The 21,897-nt window shown below is 56.3% G+C and overlaps 3 protein-coding genes and 1 pseudogene across 3 annotated transcripts; 1 reads left to right on the top strand and 3 right to left on the bottom strand.

Moving 5' to 3' along the window:
* Positions 1 to 1,462: 1,462 nt before the first annotated feature.
* Positions 1,463 to 21,897, top strand: part of LOC113427600 (olfactory receptor 52L1-like) — a 28,508-nt pseudogene continuing 8,073 nt past the window's right edge.
* Positions 9,765 to 11,540, bottom strand: LOC113427593 (ubiquilin-1-like). Its single transcript, XM_026690107.1, has one exon. The coding sequence runs from the start codon at positions 11,538 to 11,540 to the stop codon at positions 9,765 to 9,767; it is 1,776 nt and encodes a 591-aa protein (XP_026545892.1).
* On the bottom strand, positions 13,966 to 15,249 carry LOC113427598 (ubiquilin-1-like). The gene has a single exon (XM_026690113.2). It carries the CDS (start codon positions 15,247 to 15,249, stop codon positions 13,966 to 13,968), a length of 1,284 nt encoding a protein of 427 aa, XP_026545898.1.
* On the bottom strand, positions 17,275 to 18,786 carry LOC113427594 (ubiquilin-1-like). The gene has a single exon (XM_026690109.2). It carries the CDS (start codon positions 18,784 to 18,786, stop codon positions 17,275 to 17,277), a length of 1,512 nt encoding a protein of 503 aa, XP_026545894.2.

Genomic DNA, 21,897 nt, shown 5'->3' on the forward strand with positions numbered 1-21,897 from the left:
TGCTACCGGTTCGCCTGATCCGGTGCGAACCGGCTGAATACTACCACTGCTTCCAAGCCCAGGTGCAGCTTCTATTTGTGGCTGGGGGTGGAAAGAGGCAGGTGGGACCCCACAGAGACGGCTCTGCTTAGGGATGTCCCAGGAATGGGCTGCCCCTCGGCCAGGTGTCCCTGGTTCCCTTTTAAGCCCCACCCAATTTTACTGATCCAGACTCAGGAGAGGCACAAAGGCTCAGATTCTGGGCCAACCGGGGGTTTCCTTTGGAGCTCCCCAGAAGGGAGAGTAAGGCAGCTCACTCGGCCCAAGAAAAGCATTGGATGAAGGTGAGGTGCAGGGAGTCCTCGACTTACAACCTTAATTGAGCCCAAGATTTCTGCTGCCACTTTAGCCGCTTGTTCCTCCCCTCCAGGAGTGTCTGATGCTCAGAAATATCCCCGGATAACGTTGCAGGATCCAATCTGAGTCGGTCACCGTGGCCAAAGGTTTATCATTCCCCCAGGCTTTTGGCCCCTGCTGGAGCCGGTCCCCAGGGAGGCTCCCTCTCTCTCTCTCCAGAATATGAGCCCTGAGCTGTTCTACCTGTTTCATTTATGGGCTCCTGTGTCGAGCCCAAAATTGACATCTATGCAGCAGAGGTAGGACTCAGCAGGTTCTGACAGTTCTGGATAACTGGTAGTGGAAACTTTGAGTAGTTGGGAGAACCGGCCAATCCCACCTCCGACTGGCCCCGCCAACCCCATCTCTTCTCCGCCTCCCATTGAGTCCCAGCTGATCGGCTGGGTCTCCTTTGGTTGCCCTGCACAGGAGGGAGCTGGAAAGCAGGTTAGTGGGGTGGGGAGGGAAGGGGGATTTTGCAGGATCCTTCCCCTGCCACGCCCACCAAGCCCACAGAACTGGTGGTAAAAAATTTGAATTCCACCACTGATATGCAGCCATTTTATTTAGCTCTGTATACTCTATATAGTTGTGTATAGCTTTTAATTGTTAATTAGGGATTTTCATGACTGTTGATTGTTGTTTCCTTGTGTTGCTGCGCCCTCGACTCCCAAATACCGGATAGTCTGGTGGTCCATCAGCACTCCTGACTGACAAGGGGCCCCTTTTCCAGGTTTCAACCATTTTCTTTGCTGATGGTTGCTCAGCTGCAATCTTAGCAGCTGCAGAATTGAATGCATGTCCTTGTTCACTGCAATGGGAGGCAACCAATGAGTATAAATATGATGAAATGCGTAGAACAGCCCACTGCACATATTCTGGAGAGACCAAATTTCCCTGATGATGGAGTCCAGCATGAGCCCGAAAGCTTGGAAGAGTAAAGCTTTGTGACTGACTCAGATTGGATCCCGCATCTGATGTTCAAGCGATGGTCCGTCACCGATAATCGCAGCATGTCATCTTGCCTTGCCTCCTGGGCAGGAGCAAAGCACCAGCAACACAGACACAATGCTCATTGTTAATTTTCATGTACCTGCAGGTGCTGGAGGGGGGGAAAGACACCCATGGCCCCCCTGAGAAACTGGGGTGCCCCCCTCCCACCTTCCTCCTGGTCGGAATCCGAGGACTGGAGGCAAGCAGCGCCTGGATCTCCCTCCCTTTCTGTTTCCTCTGTGCTGCTGCCATCTTGGGAAACAGCGCTGTTCTCCTTGCAATTGTGAAGAACCACAACTTACACGACCCCATGTACCTCTTCCTCTCATGCTGGCCGTGAGCGAGCTGGGGGTGTCCCTCTCCACCCTCCCCACCGTGCTGGGCGCCTTGGTCTTCGGTGCCCGGGAGGTTGGCCTTGGCGCTTGCCTCAGCCGGCTGTTCTTCATCCACTGCTTCTCCGTCATGGACTTGGGGGTGCTCTGGGCCCTTGACCGCTTTGTCATCTACAAGCCGCTGCAGTAGGCCTCCCTCCTGACCGCTGACCGGATCGCCCGGACAGGCTTGGGCGCTGCAGTGAAAAGCGTCGTCTTACTCATTCCACTGCCTCTTCTCAGGGGGAAGCTGCCCTTCTGCGAGGCCAATGCGCTGCCTCTCCCCTGCCGCCTGCACCCCAACCTGATCCGGCTCCCGTGTGCGGACAACGGCCTTTCTGGTCTCTTTGTCTTGCTCTGCGCTTTTGACCATCTTGTCCTCTGCGATGATTCTTCAGACCGTCCTGAGCATCAGCTCAAGAGAAGGTCGCCTGAAGGCCCTCAGCACCTGCGCCTCCCACATCTCTGCAGGGGTGCTTTACTGCACCCCAATGATTGGCCTCTGCAGGGCGTATAGATTTGGCTGGCATGTGTCCCCTCTGGTGCGCTCCCTCCTGGACCACCTCTACCTCCTGCTTCCTCTGCCGCTGAACCCCATCATCCACGGCATCCGAACAAAAGAAGCACCCGAGGCTTTGGGCCAACTCTTTTCACCAAAGAGGGAGGGAGCAGCAGTCAGGAGACCCGGTGGGGTTGGCTGCTGTGTTGCAGCCTCTCTCCCTCCTCGAATGCCAGAACGGAAGGTGAGCTTGAAGATTGGCCCCCAGTGGTCCAGAAGGGGCAATGAACCGAGCTGGCCTCCTGAACTCTGGAACTCAGAGAGGAAGAGGATCAAAGACAATTCTGCAGAATGTAAATTATGTGGACCCTTCTCACAGGACAGGCAGGGTCAGGAGGAGGCAATGCAGCCAGGAGCTGAAGAGGTGGGGGCTTATGGGCAGGGTGGGAGAGTGGGAGGAGAATTGGAAATAGGTAGACAACAAAGAGTTGGAGACGGGAGAAAGGAGGATGTGAAAGAAATCAGGACATACAAGAGCTCATGTGCCAATCTTCCTGGGTTGGTTGCAATAAGCAATATCTTTTGCAAAAGCAAGAGCTGTGATCCTATGTTAGTGAGAGGTGTAAAAGACCAGGTCCACGCGTGGAGGTCCAATTACACTGATTTATTGCTGCAAGGCCTCTGCACAGGGCTCTTCTCCACTCAGGGCAGAGGCCCGTTTGGAGTTAGAGAAGGGCCAACGAAACTCAAGGGAGGCTGGACTTAGTTCACTTGTAGCTACGTAGGGATTCTGGGCTGATGCCTTTTTCAATTCTGCCCCAGGTTCTGCCAGCCCTTCTCCTATAATTATCTGTTTGTAAAACATGCATGGGGGGAATCAGAATAACAGAGTTGGAAGGGACCTTGGAGGTCTTCTAGTCCACCCCCTGCTCAAGCAGGAGACCCTATGCCATTTCAGACACATCACTGTCTAGTCTCTTCTTAAAAGTCTCCAGTGTTGGAGTACCCACAACTTCTGAAGGCCAGCGGTTCCGTCGGTTGTTTTCAATTCTAAGTTGGATCTCCTCCTGAATAGTTTCCATCCATTGCTTCAGGTGTTCTGGAGAATAGGTTGACCCCCCTCCCCTCTCTGATAGGCCCTCAAACATGGGGAGACGGCTATCCTGTCACCCTTAGTCCTTCTTCTCACTAGATGAGATCAACCCAATTCCTGCAACTATTCTTCATATGTTTTAGATTCCAGCCCCCTAATCATCTTCGTTGCTCTTCTCTGCACTTTTCCCAGACTTTCAACATCTTTTTTATAATCAGGTGACCAAAATTGGGTGCGGTTTCCCAAGTGTGGTCTTACTAAGGATTTATAAAGCGGTACTAATATTTCACGTTATTTTGATTCTATGCGTCTGTTTATACAACCAAGGATTATATTAGGGTTTGTTTTTTTTGCCTATTGTCGCAAACCGCTAGCTCATGTTTAAGTCATCGTCCACTAAGACTCCAAGGTCCCACTCACAGTTACTGTTTTTGCCTAATCTGTACTTGTACCTTGGTTTTTTTCTGCCTAAGTGTAAAACCTTGCTTTTCTCCACATTAAATTTCATTTTATTGGATAGGGCCCATTGTTCAAGTCTGTCAAGAACTTTTTGGATCCTGAGTTTGTCTTCTAGGATGTTGACTATTCCTGCCTGCTTAGTGTCATCTGAAAATTTGATGAAGTCCCCTTCTATTCCCTCATCTAAGTCATTTATGAAGAGATCGAAGAGTCCTGGTCCTAACATGGAACCTGGTGGCACCCCATTGCTTACTTCCCTCTATGTAGGTGTAGTACCATTAAGGACTACTCGTTGAGTACTGTTTGTCAGCTCGTTACAAATTCATCTGGTGGTGATGCTGACTATCCCACATTTTTTTTAACTTACCAAGAAGTAAGTTGTGGTCTACTTTGTCGAATGCCTTACTGAAATCCAAGGAGACCATGTCCACTGCATTTCGCTGGTCCACAAAGAGCGTTCTTTATTGTCCTCCGTCTTGACAAGAGACCGGCAATGACTTGGTTGGCTGATAGGCTTCTTCTGTCATTACCCAAGACCCCCGAGCTGAGTAGGAATCTCAGAGAGGGAGTGGAACTAAGGTAGACTGGAGCCAGGTGGGGTCTCCGTGGAGGTTTCCAGGTTGTCTTCGGTCTCCAGCAGCTCCTGAGGACTCCGTCCTTCTCTTGGGCTGGCCTTAGGCTGGCCAGGAAGCGCCTGCAGATCCTGAGGTTGAACTCCTGGAGTCTGTGAGGCTGGAGACTCCGTTGCTGGGGCTTCTCCATCCTGCCAGAAAGGGGTGGGACTCTCTGGGCAGGCATTTGGCGCTTCAGCTAAGTCCTCAGTCTGGCTGCTTTCTTCAGTCTGGCTGCTTTCCAAACTAAAATCCACTTGGGTCCCCTTTGAGACCTTCTCTGGATGGAGGTTCCCCTCTTCCACAGCACCTCTCTGGGGGTTGGCCTTGCCCATCGCCTGAGGCCTGGTCTGCAGCTGCCGAGCAGCCCAGGGGTCCGGCAGAGGCGTTCGGTTCTCTATCCTGGGGGGAAGAATGGCCTGATTCGAAGCTGGACTCCCACCCGGTGTAGCAAAAGGATTTTGGTGCTGTTGTTCCATCACGCTCCAGATGGGCTCCTCCATCTCCTTATACACGCGTTGCAAGATGTTATAGCCTCCCGGGAAACTTTCCATGTTGCTCAGGATCCGATCACAATGCCTGTCCATTTCCTGCTTGACTTCCGGCTTTTGGATGTACCGGATTATTTCTCCCACGACCTTCGGATTGCTCAGCAGGTGGCCAATCCTGGCATTTTCTTTAGCAAGTTGGATTAAGGAAGGGCTGGTTTCGATAGTGTGCCTCAGCATCCTTTCCTCAAGTTCATCCTGGACCTCTGGACCAGAGAGGACTTGGCGGATGTCCACAAACAACTGGCGGAAGGACTGCAGATCATCCAGCATGTCCGCTTCAAGGCTCATGTCCGGTGTAGCGATGGTGCCCACCAGTTGTGGAAGCTTCTTATAGATGGCCATTATCTTAGTTAAGCCACTGAGGCTCAACAGCCGGCCAAACTGCGGCGTCTCTTGAGCAAATGTTTTCAGCTCTGGGTTCTCTGACAAGAACTGGGCCATCTCCTTTGTGTTGGCGAGGATGTTCTGGATGACAGGTTCCTCCAGAGCCTCGGCCACCACCTTGTCACTAAACTCCTCCTCTTTCTCGGCTCTTGACTGCATTGTTCTCAGGCTGACCAGGCTGGAGACTCCCAGGATGAAGGCGACAGTGAGAGGATTGGTCTCCTTGGAGAGCAAGCCCTGGACGGTGGAGCTCTGCACCACCTGGAACATGAGCTCTGGGTGATGCTGGAAGTGCTGAGGCATCTCACTGAAGATGTCTAGCAGGGTCAGCAGGTCTCTCCGGATGCGCCTCAGCAACGGCCGCAAGGTAGCCCCTCCAGCAGACTCGGAGGCGCCAGCAGCCGTGCCAGGAGTGCTACTGTAGCCTGGTGCCACTGAGCGTGTTGGCAAGGCGTGGTTGGGTCTGAGCTCCAGCCTTTTCACCACCACATGAACCATGTCTCCACTTTGGATGCCGTGCTGGAGAAGACTTTCTTGGTCTTTCAATATTTTCCCCGCAAATATCAGAAGCACCTGCTCCTTGCCGAGCAAGAAATGGCGGGCGGCCTCGTTCTTGAGCTCCGCAACGGTGCTCTTCTCGTTGACCTGGCAGTCCTGTGCTTTCCCTGGGCCTTTCAAAGTCACCCTTATGAGTTTGGGTTCGCGGGTGCTCTCCACAGGGCTGGCACTGGGGTCATGGCTCATGGCTGGGGTGCCGCCACCGGTCCATTCCTAGCCGAGGGGCAGGCAAGGCCAGGGGGTCCTGGGGAGGCTCCCGGGTGGTTTGCTCTGCCTTCCGAGAGCCGAGAGCCCCTTCAGCAGGCATGCCTTCCCCTGGCCTCGCTCCCAACCTGGTCGCCAGCTCTTTTCTTCCCCCCTGCTCCCCCAAATCCACTGTGGCATCATGGCCATGACATCACAGTCCTGAAGTGACAGCAGTGCCCGGGGGCCTCCCAGCTGGCATTGCCTCACCCACAAAGCCCCCTCAGCCCCCAGGGCATTGAAGGACGGCAATGTCAGCAGCGTCCGAGGCTCGTTTGGGGAAGTGACGGAGGAGAGGACCCCGGGGGGTAACAAAGGAAGCGCCCCCTAGTTTGGGCACTTCCCACATGGAGGAATCCTGTGTGCCGGCAAAGGATGTTGCTGAGGTCCTCCTTGTTGTGTTCTGCTTGGTTGCAGGATCTGTTTGCTTCTGTCCTGGACCTGCCCAGTTCTCACGGCAGAGCTCTTGACCTAAGCCAGGCGTTGAAGACTTGTGGACTTCAACTCCCAGAATTCCCCAGCCAGCCAGCCTGTCCACAAACCTTAAAGTTGCCAAGTTTGGAGACTCCTGATTTTAGGTTGTGATGAGGGTTTTTCTCAGCCCGCTTGTTGCAATGCTGGCACTGATCGGACAACCATGGAGGGTCTCCTGCTTGAGCAGGGGGTTGGGCTAGAAGACCTCCAAGGGCCCTTCCAACTCTCTTGCTCTGATTAGGGTGGAGTGACGGGTCCTGAGGCTGGCTTCTGCACCTAGTGGTGGACTAGAACTAGTTCTCCCCACTCCTGGTTGGTTAAAACCAGCAGATAAGGAAGGAGGTGAAGATGGAAGGAAAGGCTTAGGACCACGAAGTCCCGAAGGCAAAGTGGTGGCCATGCACACAACGGCTCGCTTGTGGGTCAAAATCGAGCCAGGAGGGTCTCTTCAGACAGAACAAGGCAGTGAGGATCACGGCTCACTCTTGACCGGTGAGAATCCAACACCCGCCCCCTCCCCAAAATGAAGAGTCAACTTCGTTTTAGCCTCCGTCTTTACATCCAGAGGAAACAGGGATTTCTGGAGCCCAGGCTGGAAACAAACCAGGCAGCGGAGGGTGCAGATCTGTCTGCAAGGATGTGGCCAAAGATCTCCTGGCTAATTGTAAGGCCTTCAAGTCCCCAGAACCCGGGACGGAAGAAAAACCTCCCACACTACCCATGGTCCTAGCAGGAGAGCCTCGGGTCCTCTCTCAATTGTCTCTGGGGAGCCTTGGGGAGATGCCAGAGGCCCGGAGAAGAGCTACCCTGGTCCCCCTTCTGAAGAAGCAGGGGGTTGGACTAGAAGACCTCCAAGGTCCCTTCCAACTCTGTTATTTGGTTGTTCTGAAATTAAAAAGAGGGTTGTGGCAACTTGTGAGCCTTCTGTCGTGACGCAGCTCAGGACTCAAGTTCCGATTTGTTTATTTATATAATACAATATACAAGATAAAATAGACTATCAAATTAAGATAATGAAACCCTCATAATATAGCACCCTAGAGCCTCAATGGGGTGGATGTTATGGTCCACTGTGGCCTAAGGAAGCTAACCATCTCACTGCTTCTGGGGTGGCTGCTGTGCGATCATCCCAGGTGCCTGGTTTCCTTGCAGACGTTTCATGATCCAAACTAGGGAACAGCATCAGTGCTAGTGAGGATAGCATCAGTACTGATGATGTTCCCTAGTTGGGTCATGAAACGTCTGCAAGGAAACCACCAAGCTCAGAGAGCACCAAGGACCCCGGAGTTCAACCCTGAGCTACAAATATTTACTGCTATGTTCACAGTTCTTTTCCCATACTCAACTCTCACTTCCATGTGATGAAGGGAGTAGGAACAAGCTCTGGTGCCTGGTTTTTATTTACCATTGGCTTTCTGGCAATATTTTCCCATCTTAAAGTTTTATTTATTTGTTTGTTTGTCTGTTTATTTGTTTGTTCAATTTCTATATCTGCCCAGTCAATGATTCCAGGTAGCTTACAATTCAAATATACATACATATACATATATGCTTAATCTGGATGTTTTTAGTGTTTTTATTGTTTTAAAATGTATTCAGTATTTTGTGTATGTGTGTGTGTGTATGTACACACACACACACACACACACACACACACAAATACTAAATACAGATTAAGGAAACATAGGAGCAAGATACCAGTTAGCAGTGCAGCCAAAATTTCCACCATCCATTTCTTATTTTACCAACCATTTTAGCAAGGTGTGCACACATTCCTCTATTTCTTTCGGTTCTTCAGTCTTTCAATATATCTTGCGATTGTTCGCCCCATTTTCCTTATCAAATGGACTATTTTGGCTTTTGATACGTGGCTATTCAGATCAGGCCAAGGCTGGCGTGGTCTTGCACTCTTCCCAAAGAGGACACAACCAAGGAAGGATTGGGCTTCCAGCCTGAGCAATCGATCAAAGAAAACCACATCCTTCCTCCAGAGCAGCTGCTCAGCGAGGAACGCCAATCTTTGCGGGGGAGGGGGGCATTTGGAAGTTGGGGAGCATTTAACGGCTGCATTTCACATCATAGCAATAGCCCTTAGACTTATATGCCGCTTCACAGTGCTTTCCAGCCCTCTCTGAGCGGTTTACAGAGTCAGCCTGTTGCCCCCAACAACCTGGGTCCTCTTTTAACTGCCTTGGAAAGCGGAGTCAACCTCGAGCCAGTCAGGATCGAACTCCTGGCAGCGGGCAGAGCTTGCCTGCAATGCTGCAAACTAACCACTGGGCCTCCATGGCTCCTGGTGCCGTGGAAGTCAAGCAGGCACAAAATATGCGTTTCCTTGCAAATCAACCGAAAAGATCAAAGGACATTGGTTTGTCCGAGACCTTAAGAGGGGGATCCATTCTTTGGAGCCTACAGTTTTCTACTCCTCCCCCCAGAAGGGGAACTGATGATGCTCCAAGAGAAATGCTTTGGGCAAGAAACTGATAAAAAGTTGGAGCTGAGCCCACAGATCAAAATGTTGTTTGGAGTTGGGGCTGTTTACTGGCAGGAAGCCCTTCGTGAAGCCCATGTGGAGTTCGCAGCAGGCAATTAGTCATCGCGCCCAGAGAGGGAAATATCTGCTGCTACTTAGGATCGAACTCACAGCACCCTGATTGCGAGGCGAGGGCTCCACCTCTAAGCCACCGCACAGGTCGTCAGCACAAAGACACCGACAAGATTCTGGTTGAACCTCAAGCAAAATATAAACCACAGTCGTCAGGATGTCACGAGAGGGAGACAGACAGAGAGAGAGAGAGAGAGAGAGAGAGATTATTGTCCACATTGTTTGTCTCCATGGCTGGAGATGCGACGGAACAAGGCCAGGGATTGCAGCTACCTGGCCGCCCTGGGCGGAAAAGAACCATGGCGGCTGGAGGCCATCCCTTGGCTTTGCAGCAAGCAGATTCCCACCTTAAAATGCTGCTTTTCAAACATTCAACACCTGGAGGGGCAAGGGGGTGGGGGTGGCAGTGGCCTCTGGTGGCCCAGGGATCCACTTTGGGAGCCCTGGGTTTCAGCCGGAGGAAAGGAGCACCCAAGGCACAGTTTATATCCACCATGCTGACTTTAGTGTGTCAGATGACCCTACAAGAGGCAAAGGTAAATCTGTAGCTAGGATGCACGAGAGTTTGTTAGCTTTTCGATGGCCAGACTGATATCTCCTTCCGTGTCCATGAGAGCCCGCAGGTTCAGGTCCTGGTTGGGGAAGCCCATCGCGCGGAGCTGCTCCAACTGGCCCTGGTAAAGGGCCTCTGGAGCTTGCTGTTCCATGTCCTCCTCCTCCTCCCCCTCCTCCTCCTCTTCGTCGTCTGCTTTGGAGGCGTTGCTCCCCAGCTCCAAGCTCTCTTCAATGGAGAGGAAGCTCTCTGCCCCTGATGAGGGGCTCTCTCCCTCCTCGGAGTCTTCCATGCTTTCTAGGTCAACATCTGGGTCCGTCAAAGCTTGCAGGAAATCGGGGACTTCCCTGGTGAGGATCAGCAGGCTCATCTGCAACTGGAGGAGAGCCTGGACCGCTCGGGGATTGGTCAGCAGCAGCGCAGAGGCTGACTTGGCCAGCTTGGACGGGAGCTGCTGTGGCCACTCTTGAGGCGGAGGAGCCTCGTTGCAGTGACTGAGGAACATCTGGGTGGGGCCGTTGGGCTTCGTGAGCGCGTTGGAGATGTTCTGCATGAACTCCAGGTTGTCGGTCAGCTGATGAACCATGTTTTGGATGCTCTCGGTCTTGCCAGGCCCTGGCCGGACTCCGGGCCCCAACGCCAGCAGGACGTAACCTTGCTCAATGCCGTTACCAGCATTGCTGAGGTCACCGTTACATATGTTGTCCCCGCCGCTGCTGTTGGGCTGGGGTGTCCAGGGGTTCGGCAGGGGTTCCCTGTTCTCTGTCCGGGAGAGGGGGCTGACCCCCCCAGGGGAAGGCTTTGCCTCTGAGAGGGGAAACGAGCTGCCCTGGAACTGGGCCTGTACCGCGTTCAGCATGGGGACCTCAATGTCGTTGTACAGCTGTTGCAGGGCACTGTAGCCCCCCGGGGTGCTCTCCAGGTTGCTCAGGGCTCGGTCGTGGTTCCGGATGATCTCGTCCATGACGGCCGGGCTGGTGGCCACATCGATCATTTCCCGCAGGAATTCGGAGTTGTTGAGGATGTGGTGGATCTCCGGGTTCTGTTCGGCCAGCTGCTGCATCTGAGGCACAGACATGATCATCTGCCTGACTTGCTCAGTGTCCCCAAAAAGGTTCTGCATGAAGGGGTGCTGCATCACCTCAATGATGAGCTCCTGCCGAGTGGCATCCTGCTCCTGGGCCTCGCCCACAAAGTCAGAGACGTCCTGGGCGTTCAGGTCCAGCACGTTCATGCCAGTGACCCCAATGAGGAAGCCCAGGAGAAGCGGGTTGCTGTTCAGGGCAGAGGCGTCCAGGTTCAGCGTGACCATCTGCAGCAGGAGGTTCTCCATGGTCTGGGCCACTATTTCGTGGCAGGAGGCCATCAGGTCTTCCGGCTGGCTGCTCCAGTCCGAAAGGTCCAGGCTGCGTTCTGAGGAGATCTCGCGCATCGCTGGCATCGGTGGGAAGGCGGTGGGCGCGGCTGGGCGGTCCCCAGGGCCGCCCGAGGGCTTCTTCTGGGACTTGATGAAGAGGTGGACTTTGGACCCATCGCCAATCTTGCGCTGCACGAGCGTGTCCTGGTCGTTGAGAATCTCACCCGCAAAGATGAGGGACAGCTGCTCGGGGGGCGTCTTGAAGCGGTCAGCGATCAGCTTCTTGAACTCCTGGACGTGGGTGCTGTCGGCCACCTCGAATTGCTCCTTGCGCTTGAGGGTCTTGACCGTGACTCTGACCACCCGGCTCCTGTGGCCCGCAGTGGCCCCGGGGGCCCTTTTGCTCTCGGACATGGCCGCTCAGGGGCTGCGGCGGCCTGGGTGGTGACGAAGGACCTTGGCAACGAGAGCGGAGGCTGAGGGAGAAAGAGGAGGGAAGCGGGCAGTCTCTTTCCAGGGAGGAGGCGGGGCTTGTGAGGAGGTGGGGAGGGGCCAGCGGTCTCCTGCCCCCTTGTGTCTCAGCACCAGCCAAGGCCAGAGCACACATACCAGCGAGATGTTGCCCTTCTCTTCCGTGGCTCACAACCTGGCAGGTTCCTTCATTTTCCTGTCCTCCCCTCTGCTGCTGCCCGGGACACTCTCCCCCCTGGACTTGGCTGGACTGTGATCTCACTGCTGACCTCACAGAGGCCTGTGGCCCAGTTGGTGGGCCACACCTCCAGGGCCTTTGTCCTCCTGAAGTTCGGCCACCCCCCTTACCCCTGCAGGGCTGCCCTGTCCCCACTTCTTGGGCTCTTTGCTGCGCTGGCCTTGCACCACACAACCCGCTGGCAGCACAGAGTCCTGGGCGACTTGTGGGAAGGAGCTGGCCTGCCTCTCCAGTCCGTGATAAGAACCAGCAAAGGAGAAGGTTTCCAGCTCAGGGTTGAAACAAGGGGCCCTTTGGTGCCCCTGAGCTCGACTGTTTCCTTGCAGGGGTTTCATTGACCCGTTTAGGTAACACCTTCAGTGCCAGAAGGGAGTGGGGTTTGCTCTCTGTTTATATACCATACAACCCACTGATGATGTTACCTGGTTGGGTTATGAGATGTCTGCAAGAAAGCTAAGTTCAGAGAGCACCCAGGACCTCTCAATCGGTTATAATTCTGGAAGACTCACCTGGAGGAAAATTTTGCTGCTCTTGAATGTCTTGAGGCAGCGGAACTACCTAAGGCAGGGCCTCCAACCGTGGCCACTAGGAGACTTGTGATGTTGATGTTCCCTAGTTGGGTCATGAAATGTCTGCAAGAAAACCACCAAGCCCAGAGAGAGCCAAGGACCCTGCAGTTCAACCCGGCACTCCAAATATTCTCTTCTAATGACACATTTATCTTATTGATGCTGCCCAGCCTGAACCGCCTTCCTTGGCATTTTCACCCTGCTCTTTGGGGCAAAGGAGAACACGGCCACCCCCTCCTCGGCGGGCTCTTTGAAGGCTGCTCATAGGTCTCCCCTCGGCCTGTTCTGCAGGCAAACATCTCCAGACCTTCCGGGTCTCTTCCAGGTGCTTTACCTTCTGAAATTGATGGGGGGGGGCGGTGATAACGGCCTGGGGCTCCACCAAAGGGACTGATCCCTGCCAAACTCCCCAAGAGAGCATGGAGAAGATGCTCCCTTCAAGAGTGATTGATTGATCGATTGATTGATCGATTTGCTCATATTCCATTTGGATGCCAACCAACTTGTGTTGCTCCTGCAGGGAATCACTCGGGGCCTCCTGGGAAATCATCTTTGCAAATCCCTCCCCACGTCTGCTCTGAAGTTCCCCCGTGGCCTTCCTCAAGGGAGGAGCCCATCGGCTTCTCTCCCTCCCCACCCCCCCCCCCCACCCCCGCTCTGGAGGAGGAAGAGGAGGAGGAGGAGCTCTCTGCCAGGTCCTGGCAATCCAGGCCTGGTGCCCCCCTCCCCTCAGTTCCTGGGCTGAGCCTTCCAGAATACAGGACAGAATTCAGGCCCCAAACCAGAGGTGGGATTCAGCCGGTTCTGACCAGTTCTGGAGAGCCAGTAGAGGAAATGCGGAGTAATTCGGAGAATTGGCCAATCCCACCTCCGACTGGTCCCTCCAACCCCACCTCTTCTCTGCCTCCAATTGAGTCCCAGCTGATCGGCTGGGTCTCCTTTGGTTGCCCTGCCCAGGAGAACGGAGCTGGGAAGCAGGTCAGTGGGGAGGGGAGGGGAGGGGGATCTTGCAGTATCCTTCTCCTGCCACGCCCACCAAACCACACCCACAGAACTGGTGGTAAAAAAAAATGGCATCCCACCACTGCCCCAAACCCAGCCTGGGTGTCCCCACCTCATTCTCCTGGGGCAACCAATGCCGAATGCAAACTCTCCCCACCCTCAGCCAGGAACAGGCAAGGAGCGTCCTCTCCTCCAAGTGACCAGCCGTGGCCTATCGGTCATTCAGGCCGGGGCTACTGAGCAGCCCTTTCGGTGCCAGACTCTCCTGGTGGCAATGAGCAGGCGGGAAGGCTGCGAGTCTTTCAGTTTGGGTTTATAATGTGGAGCGGATGCGGAAGAACGCGTGACAGGAAAGCCGCCCCAGCGCAGGGAGATGATCTCCTGGTTTCCTTCTGACTTCCTGGAGCGGCGGCTTCTGGTTCCCAGCAGGCCAGCGCTGTAGGAATGGCACCTCTCCAACTGGCACTCTGGGCCGCCAATCGGACCTTGGAGCTGGCACGGCCCCTTCCTTCTTGGGGGAAGGCGGGGAGGGGCACCCAAGAGAGGAGACACGATGCCCCTACTCCAACGCAGCTGCTTCTCCTTCCGAGGGGGAGCCGATGGCCACGGCTCCCATCGCAGACCTGGGCCCCAAACCCTTCAAGCGCAGCACGAACCAGGGGATCAGCACCGGGGCCTCCTCCATCAGCGCCTGCAGGCCCTGCTCCATCTGCACCCAGGCCTGGATGGCCTTGGGGCTGGACATGGCAGCCACCATTTCCGGCCGCTGCATCTGCTGGTAGAAGTTTTGCAGCTGCTGCTGGACGTGGTCCTGCTGACTGGCCTGCGACCCTCCGGAGGCGAGCAGCGCGTTCTGCATGAGGGAGAGCATCATGCGCTGGGTGTAGGTTTTGCAGAGGTTCACAATCAGGGCCTGGATGCCCCCCACGTTGCACGGTCCTGCCCCGGGGTTGGGCCCAAGGCTGGGCAGGGGAGGCCCGGGAAGGCGGCCGGAGAGGGCCCCTTCCTCATTGCTGGAGTTGTTGGTGCAAAACCTCCCGTAGCTGTTGGAGGCGGGGAAAGAGTTGGCGCATGGGGAGCCTCCCCCCTCGCCCCCCCTGGCCGTGTGTTCTGGATAAGGAGGGTTCCTGGCCAGGGTGCCAAGGGGGTCCTGGCCTGCACTTGGCTCCTGAGCCTCGCTGCTGAGTTGCCTCAAGGGGTTGTCCCCGCCAGGAGTGTTGCTCTGGACGCCGATCAGGAGTGGCTCCGGATTCTTCAGCTGCTGCTCCACCTCAGGGTTCTTTGCGAGGTCCATAATTTCCCTCATCTTGTCCAAGATCACCCGCATGATGCCCATGTGGTTCAGGATGTGGCAGATGGCAGGGAACTGCTGGGCCAGCTGCTGGATCTCTGGGTTGGCCAAGATCAGCTGCCGCACCTTCTGAACAACCATCTCTGAGGACGGCATCGGGTGCCACTCCGTGCCGGAGGGATTTCTCTCCAGAGAGCTGGGGCTCATGGCGGGCAGGGCCAGGCTGGTGCCCGTTGGTGCAGAGACTTCCGGCTCTCTCTCCAGGGACCGGATGACCAGGTGGACAGTCATCCCATCACCGATCCCGCACTGCCGGAGGGTGTGCTGGTCCTTCAAGAGCCTCCCGAAGAAGACCAGCACCAGCTGGCGTGCCTCGCACTGGAAGTGCTTCGAGAGCTCCTCCTTGAACTGGCGGATGGGGGTTTCCTGGGGCAGCACAAACTGGGCACTGGCCTTGGGAGACTTCGCAGTGACGCAGATGAAGTTGGGGTTGGCGGCCAGGCCGGGGCAGCCACGGGGGGCGCCCTCTTGGTGCAGGTCCAGGGCCTCCATGGCGCATGGGGGAGGCAGATCAGAAAGGGCCCGGGGTCTCTGGCCTGGCTGGACCAAAGGAATCGGCTGGTGTCAAGTCTCCAAGAGGGAGGGGCTGTTGGGAGGCGAAAGGGCACCCTGGAAGCAAAGCATGGGTGGCTGTCGGAGCCCCCTCCCAGGCCTCTGTTTCTCCCCCCTCCTCTTACCTTCCTTCCTTCTTGCTGAGCCGAGGAGCTGCTCCCTCCATTACCCAGCTGGGGGGGTCACTGTGACATCACCAGGTGTCACCCATGGCCAAGCTGGTCCAAAGGGGCCCCAGGAAGAGCCGGTCTGGGGGTCTGAGCTGACTTGCAGGGCCAAACCCTCCGGCCCTCCAGCAGGGCGCCTCACCTTCTTCTGCTCTGCAAGGACCCTCTTCGCGGGCGCAGGAAACGAGGGAACCTTTTCCTCTCTCCAGAAGCTAGAATAGAATTTTCACCACGGCTGGAAGTGATGGAAACTGGTTGCCCAGGTCTGCCATCCCATAATAGGCTGAGTGACAGACTTCTCAGAGGGAGGAGCCTCAGAAAGATGCTTAGAGTGCAGCATTGCAGGCTGACTCTGCCTGTGCACAGCCTGGAGTTCGATCCTGACAGGGAGGGACAACTTTGAACTCGGCCTTCCGCCCTTCTGAGGTCAGGAGGAGGAGGAGGAGGAGGAGGAGGAGGAGGAGGAAGAGGAGGAGGACCCAGATGGTTGGGGGGCGACAGGCGCTCAGAAAGGCTGTGATGCACCGTGAAGCGGCATCGAAGTCAAAGGGCCATCGCTGTGGCGATTGGGGTTGTCCGGCCTTCCGCCGGCCTCTTCTAAGCCTGCGACCAGAACGGCCTGTGGTGTCCTCACTCAGCTGTGGGGAGCAGGAGGACGTGGGCCACCCAGGGCTCCTCGGAGGCTTTTGCCAAGTGGGCTCCACCCAAACCCTCCGGTTTCAGTCAGACAGAAGGGAAGAAAGAGGCAAGGGAACCCCCGCCCCCTCCCCAGCTCTCTTGGCAGTGGTCCAATTCCATGCCTGCCGCTGTGGGGCTTCCCATGGATTGACGGGTGCTTCCTTCCGCCCCTCTGTGTGTGTGTGTTTGTGTGCGTGGAACACACCCTGGGCCAGCTGGAGCCCTCTGGGGCCTGCAAGGTGCCGTTGCTGGCCTCAAGCAGATGGTCGTCCTCTCGCAACTCTTCCTCCTCTCAGGGGTCTCCAGCTAGGAGCCAGCCGAGCCAAGCAGCCCCTGGGCCAGATGGCCATGGAGGCCCCTGCAGGACTGGGATGTCCGCCGTGGCAACGGTCTCCGGTGGGCCGGGTGCCGTTATTACCCTCCACCACATCTGTGGCCAAGGCTGCTCCTCCGCAGGGGGGAACCCGGGGCCTTTGGACAGGCGAAACGCTGCCCTGAGCGCCCATCGCCAAACCAGTGGCCACCAGTGCAGACCAGAGCGGTGTCTCCATGGAGCTTCTCCGTCCTGCAGGTCACGGTGGTCCCAAGGGGGCTTTTTTCCAAACGGCAACTGGACTTTCTTGGGGTTTTTTCCCTTGAAAATATTTTGCTTCTCAAGCAAGAAGTGTCTTCAGAACTGAGGAAACCTCTCGGATGAGAAGCAAAACATTTTCACGGAAAAACAATCCGAAAAGTCCAGGCGCCTTTTGGAAAAAAGCCCCCCTGGGATGACTCTTGCAGGGGCTCTTCCAGCGATTCATTGCCAGAGATGGGAGCGTGCAGGGAGAGCGGCTGGTCGCAAGGTTGCCAGGCCAGCCCCAGATTTCTCTTCCCGGAAAACGGGGCCAAACTCCCCGAGTGCCGTTAGAGGGTTTGGCCCCTTTGCCAAGGAGCGAATTAGCCTTCAGGAGGACTAGGAGCCCTGGGCGGGGCCCAAGCAGAGGTGACAGGAGACAGGGTGAAAGATTTAAAGCTTTTAATCAGAAACCATGAAATCCATTCCTTTATGAAGCTCCGGCATCCGCCCAGAAGCTGCCCCGAAGGGCCCCACCCCGCCTGCCAAAGGCTCAGCCCCGGCACCTCAGAGCTTGTACGTCTGCTGCTTCGAAGAGGAGGCTTGTGCCGAGCAGCCCCGCAGATGGACGCTGAGTGGGGGGCTGCAGAAGAAGTCGTCCGCCGCCAGGCTCTGCCAGATCTCGGGAGCAGAGAAGTCCTCCTCGCCCCCTGGGCCAGGTAGGGGCACCATCCCACAGAGGGAAGTGATGGAATACGCTCTCCGGGCAGGGCGCTCCGATCGGCCGCGCCTTTCCGCCACCGGTTCGTCGGTCGTCAGGGCCTCCAATCTCTGCTGGATTTCCATCAGCCCCTGGATCTCTTTGGGGCTCCAGCTTGCCAGGAGGACATCCGTGTTTTGGATCTGCTGCAAGAGTGCCAGAATCTGCTCCCGGGAGTTTCTGGATCCGGCCACGTACCTCTGGGCAGCTTTGCCCGCCACCTCTGAGCCAAGACCCTGATCGGTGGGGTGTCTGGGGGGGCTGCTCGCCATGCTCTGCACGAGATGCTTAATGATCTGGTGGAACAGGTTCTTCACGGCCGCTGAGGCCAGCTGGCCCGTCTCCCCTCGCAAGTTGCCGCTTTCCCCTCTGCTGTGGTCATTGCCAGCAGCCGTGCCCACGCTTTGGCCGCTAGACCTGGAGGGCCACAGTTTGGGGGAAGGCAGCTGCTGCTTGGCCCGCCCAGGCTTCTCACCCTGGTTGAAGGAGGGCTGGTGGCCCCCCAGGGCTCCTGACCAGACAGTGGGGGCAGGCCTCTTGGGCAGGGCCTTCTGCACCAGGCCCTGCACCTTGATCAGCACATCCTGCAAGGCCGTGTTGCCGTCGCCACTGGGGACGCTCCCGGGACACGGGTGAGCCTGGGGCAGGGACTTGATGATTTCCCGCACCGCCGCCGGGTTCCTGGCCAGCTCCAACAACAGCCTCATGCCTTCCGGAGAGCTGAAGACATGGCTGATCTCGGGGGCCCTCTGGATCACCTGCCGTATCTGGGGGCTCTTGGTGGCCATCTTCTTCATCAGATCGGGGCTGGAGAGTTTGCTCTGGATGAAGGGGTTCTCCAGAAGCTGCAGCATCAGGTCAGGGTTGGACATCAGCTGGCTCTGGAATTCCGCGAAGTTGGCCGTGTTGAGGCCCAGGCTGGCCGTCAGCTCCCGCAAACCATCACTGTCGAAAGTGCCATTCCTGGCAGGGGCTTTGGGGTCTGGGCCCAGGTCAGCTGGCAGGGTGGGCCCCTGCTGGGGCGGGCAGGCTTGTTGGGGCCGGACGACGACGTAGACGGCGGCATTGCTGTCCAGGTGGATCCCGTGCTGGGCAAGGGACTTGTGGTCTTTCAGGATCCTTCCAGTGTAGACCAGCACAATTTGGGAGGGAGAAGAGGACAGGTGTCGGGCTACATGCTCCTTGAATTCCCTCACCAGCATGTCCTTGTGAACCAAAAACTCCTCCTTCTGCCAGGGCGTCTTCACAATTATCCGGACAACTTGTGGCTCTTTGGTGGCCCTGAAGTCAACTCCTGGGATTACCTGGCTTTCCACCATAATGCCCCATAAGAGTTTCTCTCCTCTCTTCTGGGAAAAGAATGAAGGCCAAGTGGGTAGCAAGCAGGGACGAGAGATCTCCCTTGGCTGTGGCCGGGCAGAGTCAGAGCGTGCTGCTCATCCCAGCCCTTGGATGGCCCCTGCCTGGCTTCCTCACTCTGCCCACATGCAAGCTATGGGTCTCCTCTTCTACCTGCACCTCCCACCCGCCCACAGGTGCACCACGCCAACCTTCTGAGGTGGAACCCCTCGTCTGTGATGTCACTGAGGAGGCCACTGGCTGGACCTCAGCCCGGCCTTCTAGGCTGCTCGGGAGGGGGGGGGTCTGTGGGCAGGGACCTTTCCCCGTGGGGGGCCAACCGAGGCAAGCCACAGGTCATGACCTCCTCCACCCCAAGGTGGCGTCCCAGCACAAAGTCCCTTGCCTCAGGAGACAACCCAGCAGTTGCACCTCCTGCACACACCTGGCGCTGGGCAGGAAATTGAGTGGAGCGGTCAGAAGCTCAATGCAGTGCACGACTATGGAAGAAGTTTCCCCTTAACTGTCAGCCGTCTGGGGGGCCCCCCTCCCTTCACTGGAGAGCCCCGCCGTTCACCCCCAATGTCCTCAAGCAGCAGCCTTGCTGACCTTGGAGTTACAAGCGGCGGTGCGGCAGCCAAACCCCTCGGCTCTCTCCAGCAAGGTGCCACCCAAGCTTAAAAGAGCCAACTTAGAAAAGGCCTACCTGGAATCCTGCACCCCGTTTTGGTCACCACATCACACAAAAGACGGTGAGGCTTTGGGGGAAAGTGCAGAGAAGAGCAACTAGGATGATCAAAGGCCTGGAGACTAAAACCTACCAGGAACGGTGGCAGGAATTGGGTCTGGCCAGCCTAGAGAAAAGAAGGACCGGGGGGGGGGGCATGACAGCCGTCTTCCAGTATCTGAGGGGCCGCCCCAAAGAAGAGAGGGGTGTCAAACTATCCTCCAAAGCACCAGAAGGCCAGACCAGAAACAATTGGCGGGAACTAATCAAGGAGAGAAGCAACCGAGAACTGACATTTTCTGACAGTGGGGACAATTAAGATAATTAAGCAAGTGGAACAACTTGCCTTCAGAGGTTGTGGGCGCTCCGTCACCGGAGGTTTCTAAGAAGAGACTGGACAGCCACTTGTTTCAAATGGAACAGGGTCTCCTATTTGAGCAGGGGGTTGGACTAGAAGACCTCCAAGGTCCCTTCCAAATGTATTCCAGTTTGATTGATCTAGATGACTGTATGATGATAAATGTATCTACGATGACTATGATCATGATTTATCACATACCTTTTAGGTACACTGAGAGCTTCTGCACCGAAGACAAATTCCTTGTGTGTCCAATCACACTTGGCCAATGAAGAATTCTCTCCTATTCTATTCTAGATGTGCTGGAGTCCAACACCCCTCCTCCCCCAATGTCCGGTTGGCAGGACCTCCAACCAGAAACAAGTTGATCCAGAAAGTTCTCTTCTCCTGGTCTCAAAGTTCTTTTCCACTTCTGGCTCAAAGGAGCCCGGTGGTGTGGTCCGGTGGTGGCCTGTGGAGCCAGCAGCAGATTCGGACAGTGGGAAGGAACATGGGCCAGTCCTGGAGTCTGGGGAGGGCTCGGACGAGGGATCTGCATCCGAAGCAGAGGTGGGGCCAGGGCCATTGGGGAGTTAGGTGCCGACTCCCCTCCAGAATCTGACAGCAGCGAGGCAGAGGAACAGCGGGAGCCTGTTCCCAGTGTGCGCTTGCACAGAGCTGCCAGAAGGCAAAAACAGTTAAGACAAAAGGGGTGACTCGGGAGTAAGGCTTGGAGGTGATTGGCCCCTCCCATAAGACATAAAGGAGGAGCAAAGGGACAGGAGCCTTTGCAGGAAGCAACTTTGTTTGTTCTGGTCGGTTTAAACTCTGAAGCTCTGTGTTGATTTTGTGCTCTGTTTGGCCTTGTGCAGCTAATTGGCAATTTAGTCATTGGGAGCATTTCAAGGGAGGTAAAGGTGGGTGCTTATCAGCCTTATCCCAAAGGACTCTGGCAGACTTCTGTTGGACTATTCATTGACTGTTTGTGAACGCATAGAATTCACAGCCATTGAAATAATAAAAAAATGGTTTGGGGGAACAGCGTGTGATGGTTCCTGATTCAGGAATCCCTGGTCAGAACGCCCGGTTGTCCTCCCTTCCTGGTCTTGGGTGACAGGACACAAGACTGGAAGCTGCCTGGCAAATGGGATTTAAATTCTCCCAACAGCCACCCAGGGACTCCTCCGCTTCAGCCCCCAAAGCTCTCGCGCCTCTGTGGAGGGCTTTCCTCCAGCCAGAGGCCTCCGTGCCAAACGTTGCCACGGGGGGAGTGCAGAGCCCACCGGGAAGCGCTGGACCTGCCCCAGCCCAGGGAGCAGCAGCTAGCACTCTCTGGGCCAGCCTGAGCCTCTGGGGGCCCCCATCCCAGCCCTCCCCCAGCCACTCCAAACATGGCGTGCCAAAGGCTTCCTCCCCCTTGGGACAGCTGAGCCTGGGAGGAGGGTCTGTGGAGGAATGTTCCTGAGCCAACGGACCCTCCCACGCTGCCCCTCCTGTTTGAGCGCACCTTCTCCAACACCCACAGGCCTAACAGGAGCTGGCGGGGGGGTTGTTTGGAATATCCTTTTCTGGGTTGGCGGGAACTTGCCACCTGGCACAGAGCTCAGGCAGAGGCCTCTTCAGGAGTTGCTTCACCCCCAGGGGGCCAAGAAGGGCCAGGCGGCATCTGAAGCAGGACAAGGGGACGCACGGGGGGGGGGAGGGAGCCATCCGGGCACAGAAGTTGGCCTGGGGCAAAAGAAGGGAGTCTCCGGCATTCCTCTGGTGGGCCCCCATTCACCTGGTCCCCCTTTGTGGTTCTGGGGTGTGTGTGTGTGTGTGTCTCCTCTGCCTTCTTGAGTGGGTCAGTCCAGCAGCCCCACTTCCACGCACAGCACCGCAAGACAAAACCCCCGTTGGCTGAGCAACGCAGGGCAGGAGACCCTCAGCCCCCTCCCCAAACGCTTTCAGGGGATCTACAGAAAGTACGAGCCAATGGGGGAGGGGGGGAGGGGCAAAAGGGCCCAGCCCATCCAAACCCTTTCCAGG

Source organism: Notechis scutatus, chromosome 5 (assembly GCF_049901735.1).
Source record: "Notechis scutatus isolate UNSWTSFEM ecotype Mainland chromosome 5, rNotScu1.2, whole genome shotgun sequence".
Taxonomy (NCBI): Eukaryota; Metazoa; Chordata; class Lepidosauria; order Squamata; family Elapidae; genus Notechis; species Notechis scutatus.

Bases quoted from the DNA above. Each gene is read 5' to 3' on its own strand.
- LOC113427593 (XM_026690107.1), bottom strand. From the start codon at position 11,540: ATGTCCGAGAGCAAAAGGGCCCCCGGGGCCACTGCGGGCCACAGGAGC.
- LOC113427598 (XM_026690113.2), bottom strand. From the start codon at position 15,249: ATGGAGGCCCTGGACCTGCACCAAGAGGGCGCCCCCCGTGGCTGCCCC.
- LOC113427594 (XM_026690109.2), bottom strand. From the start codon at position 18,786: ATGGTGGAAAGCCAGGTAATCCCAGGAGTTGACTTCAGGGCCACCAAA.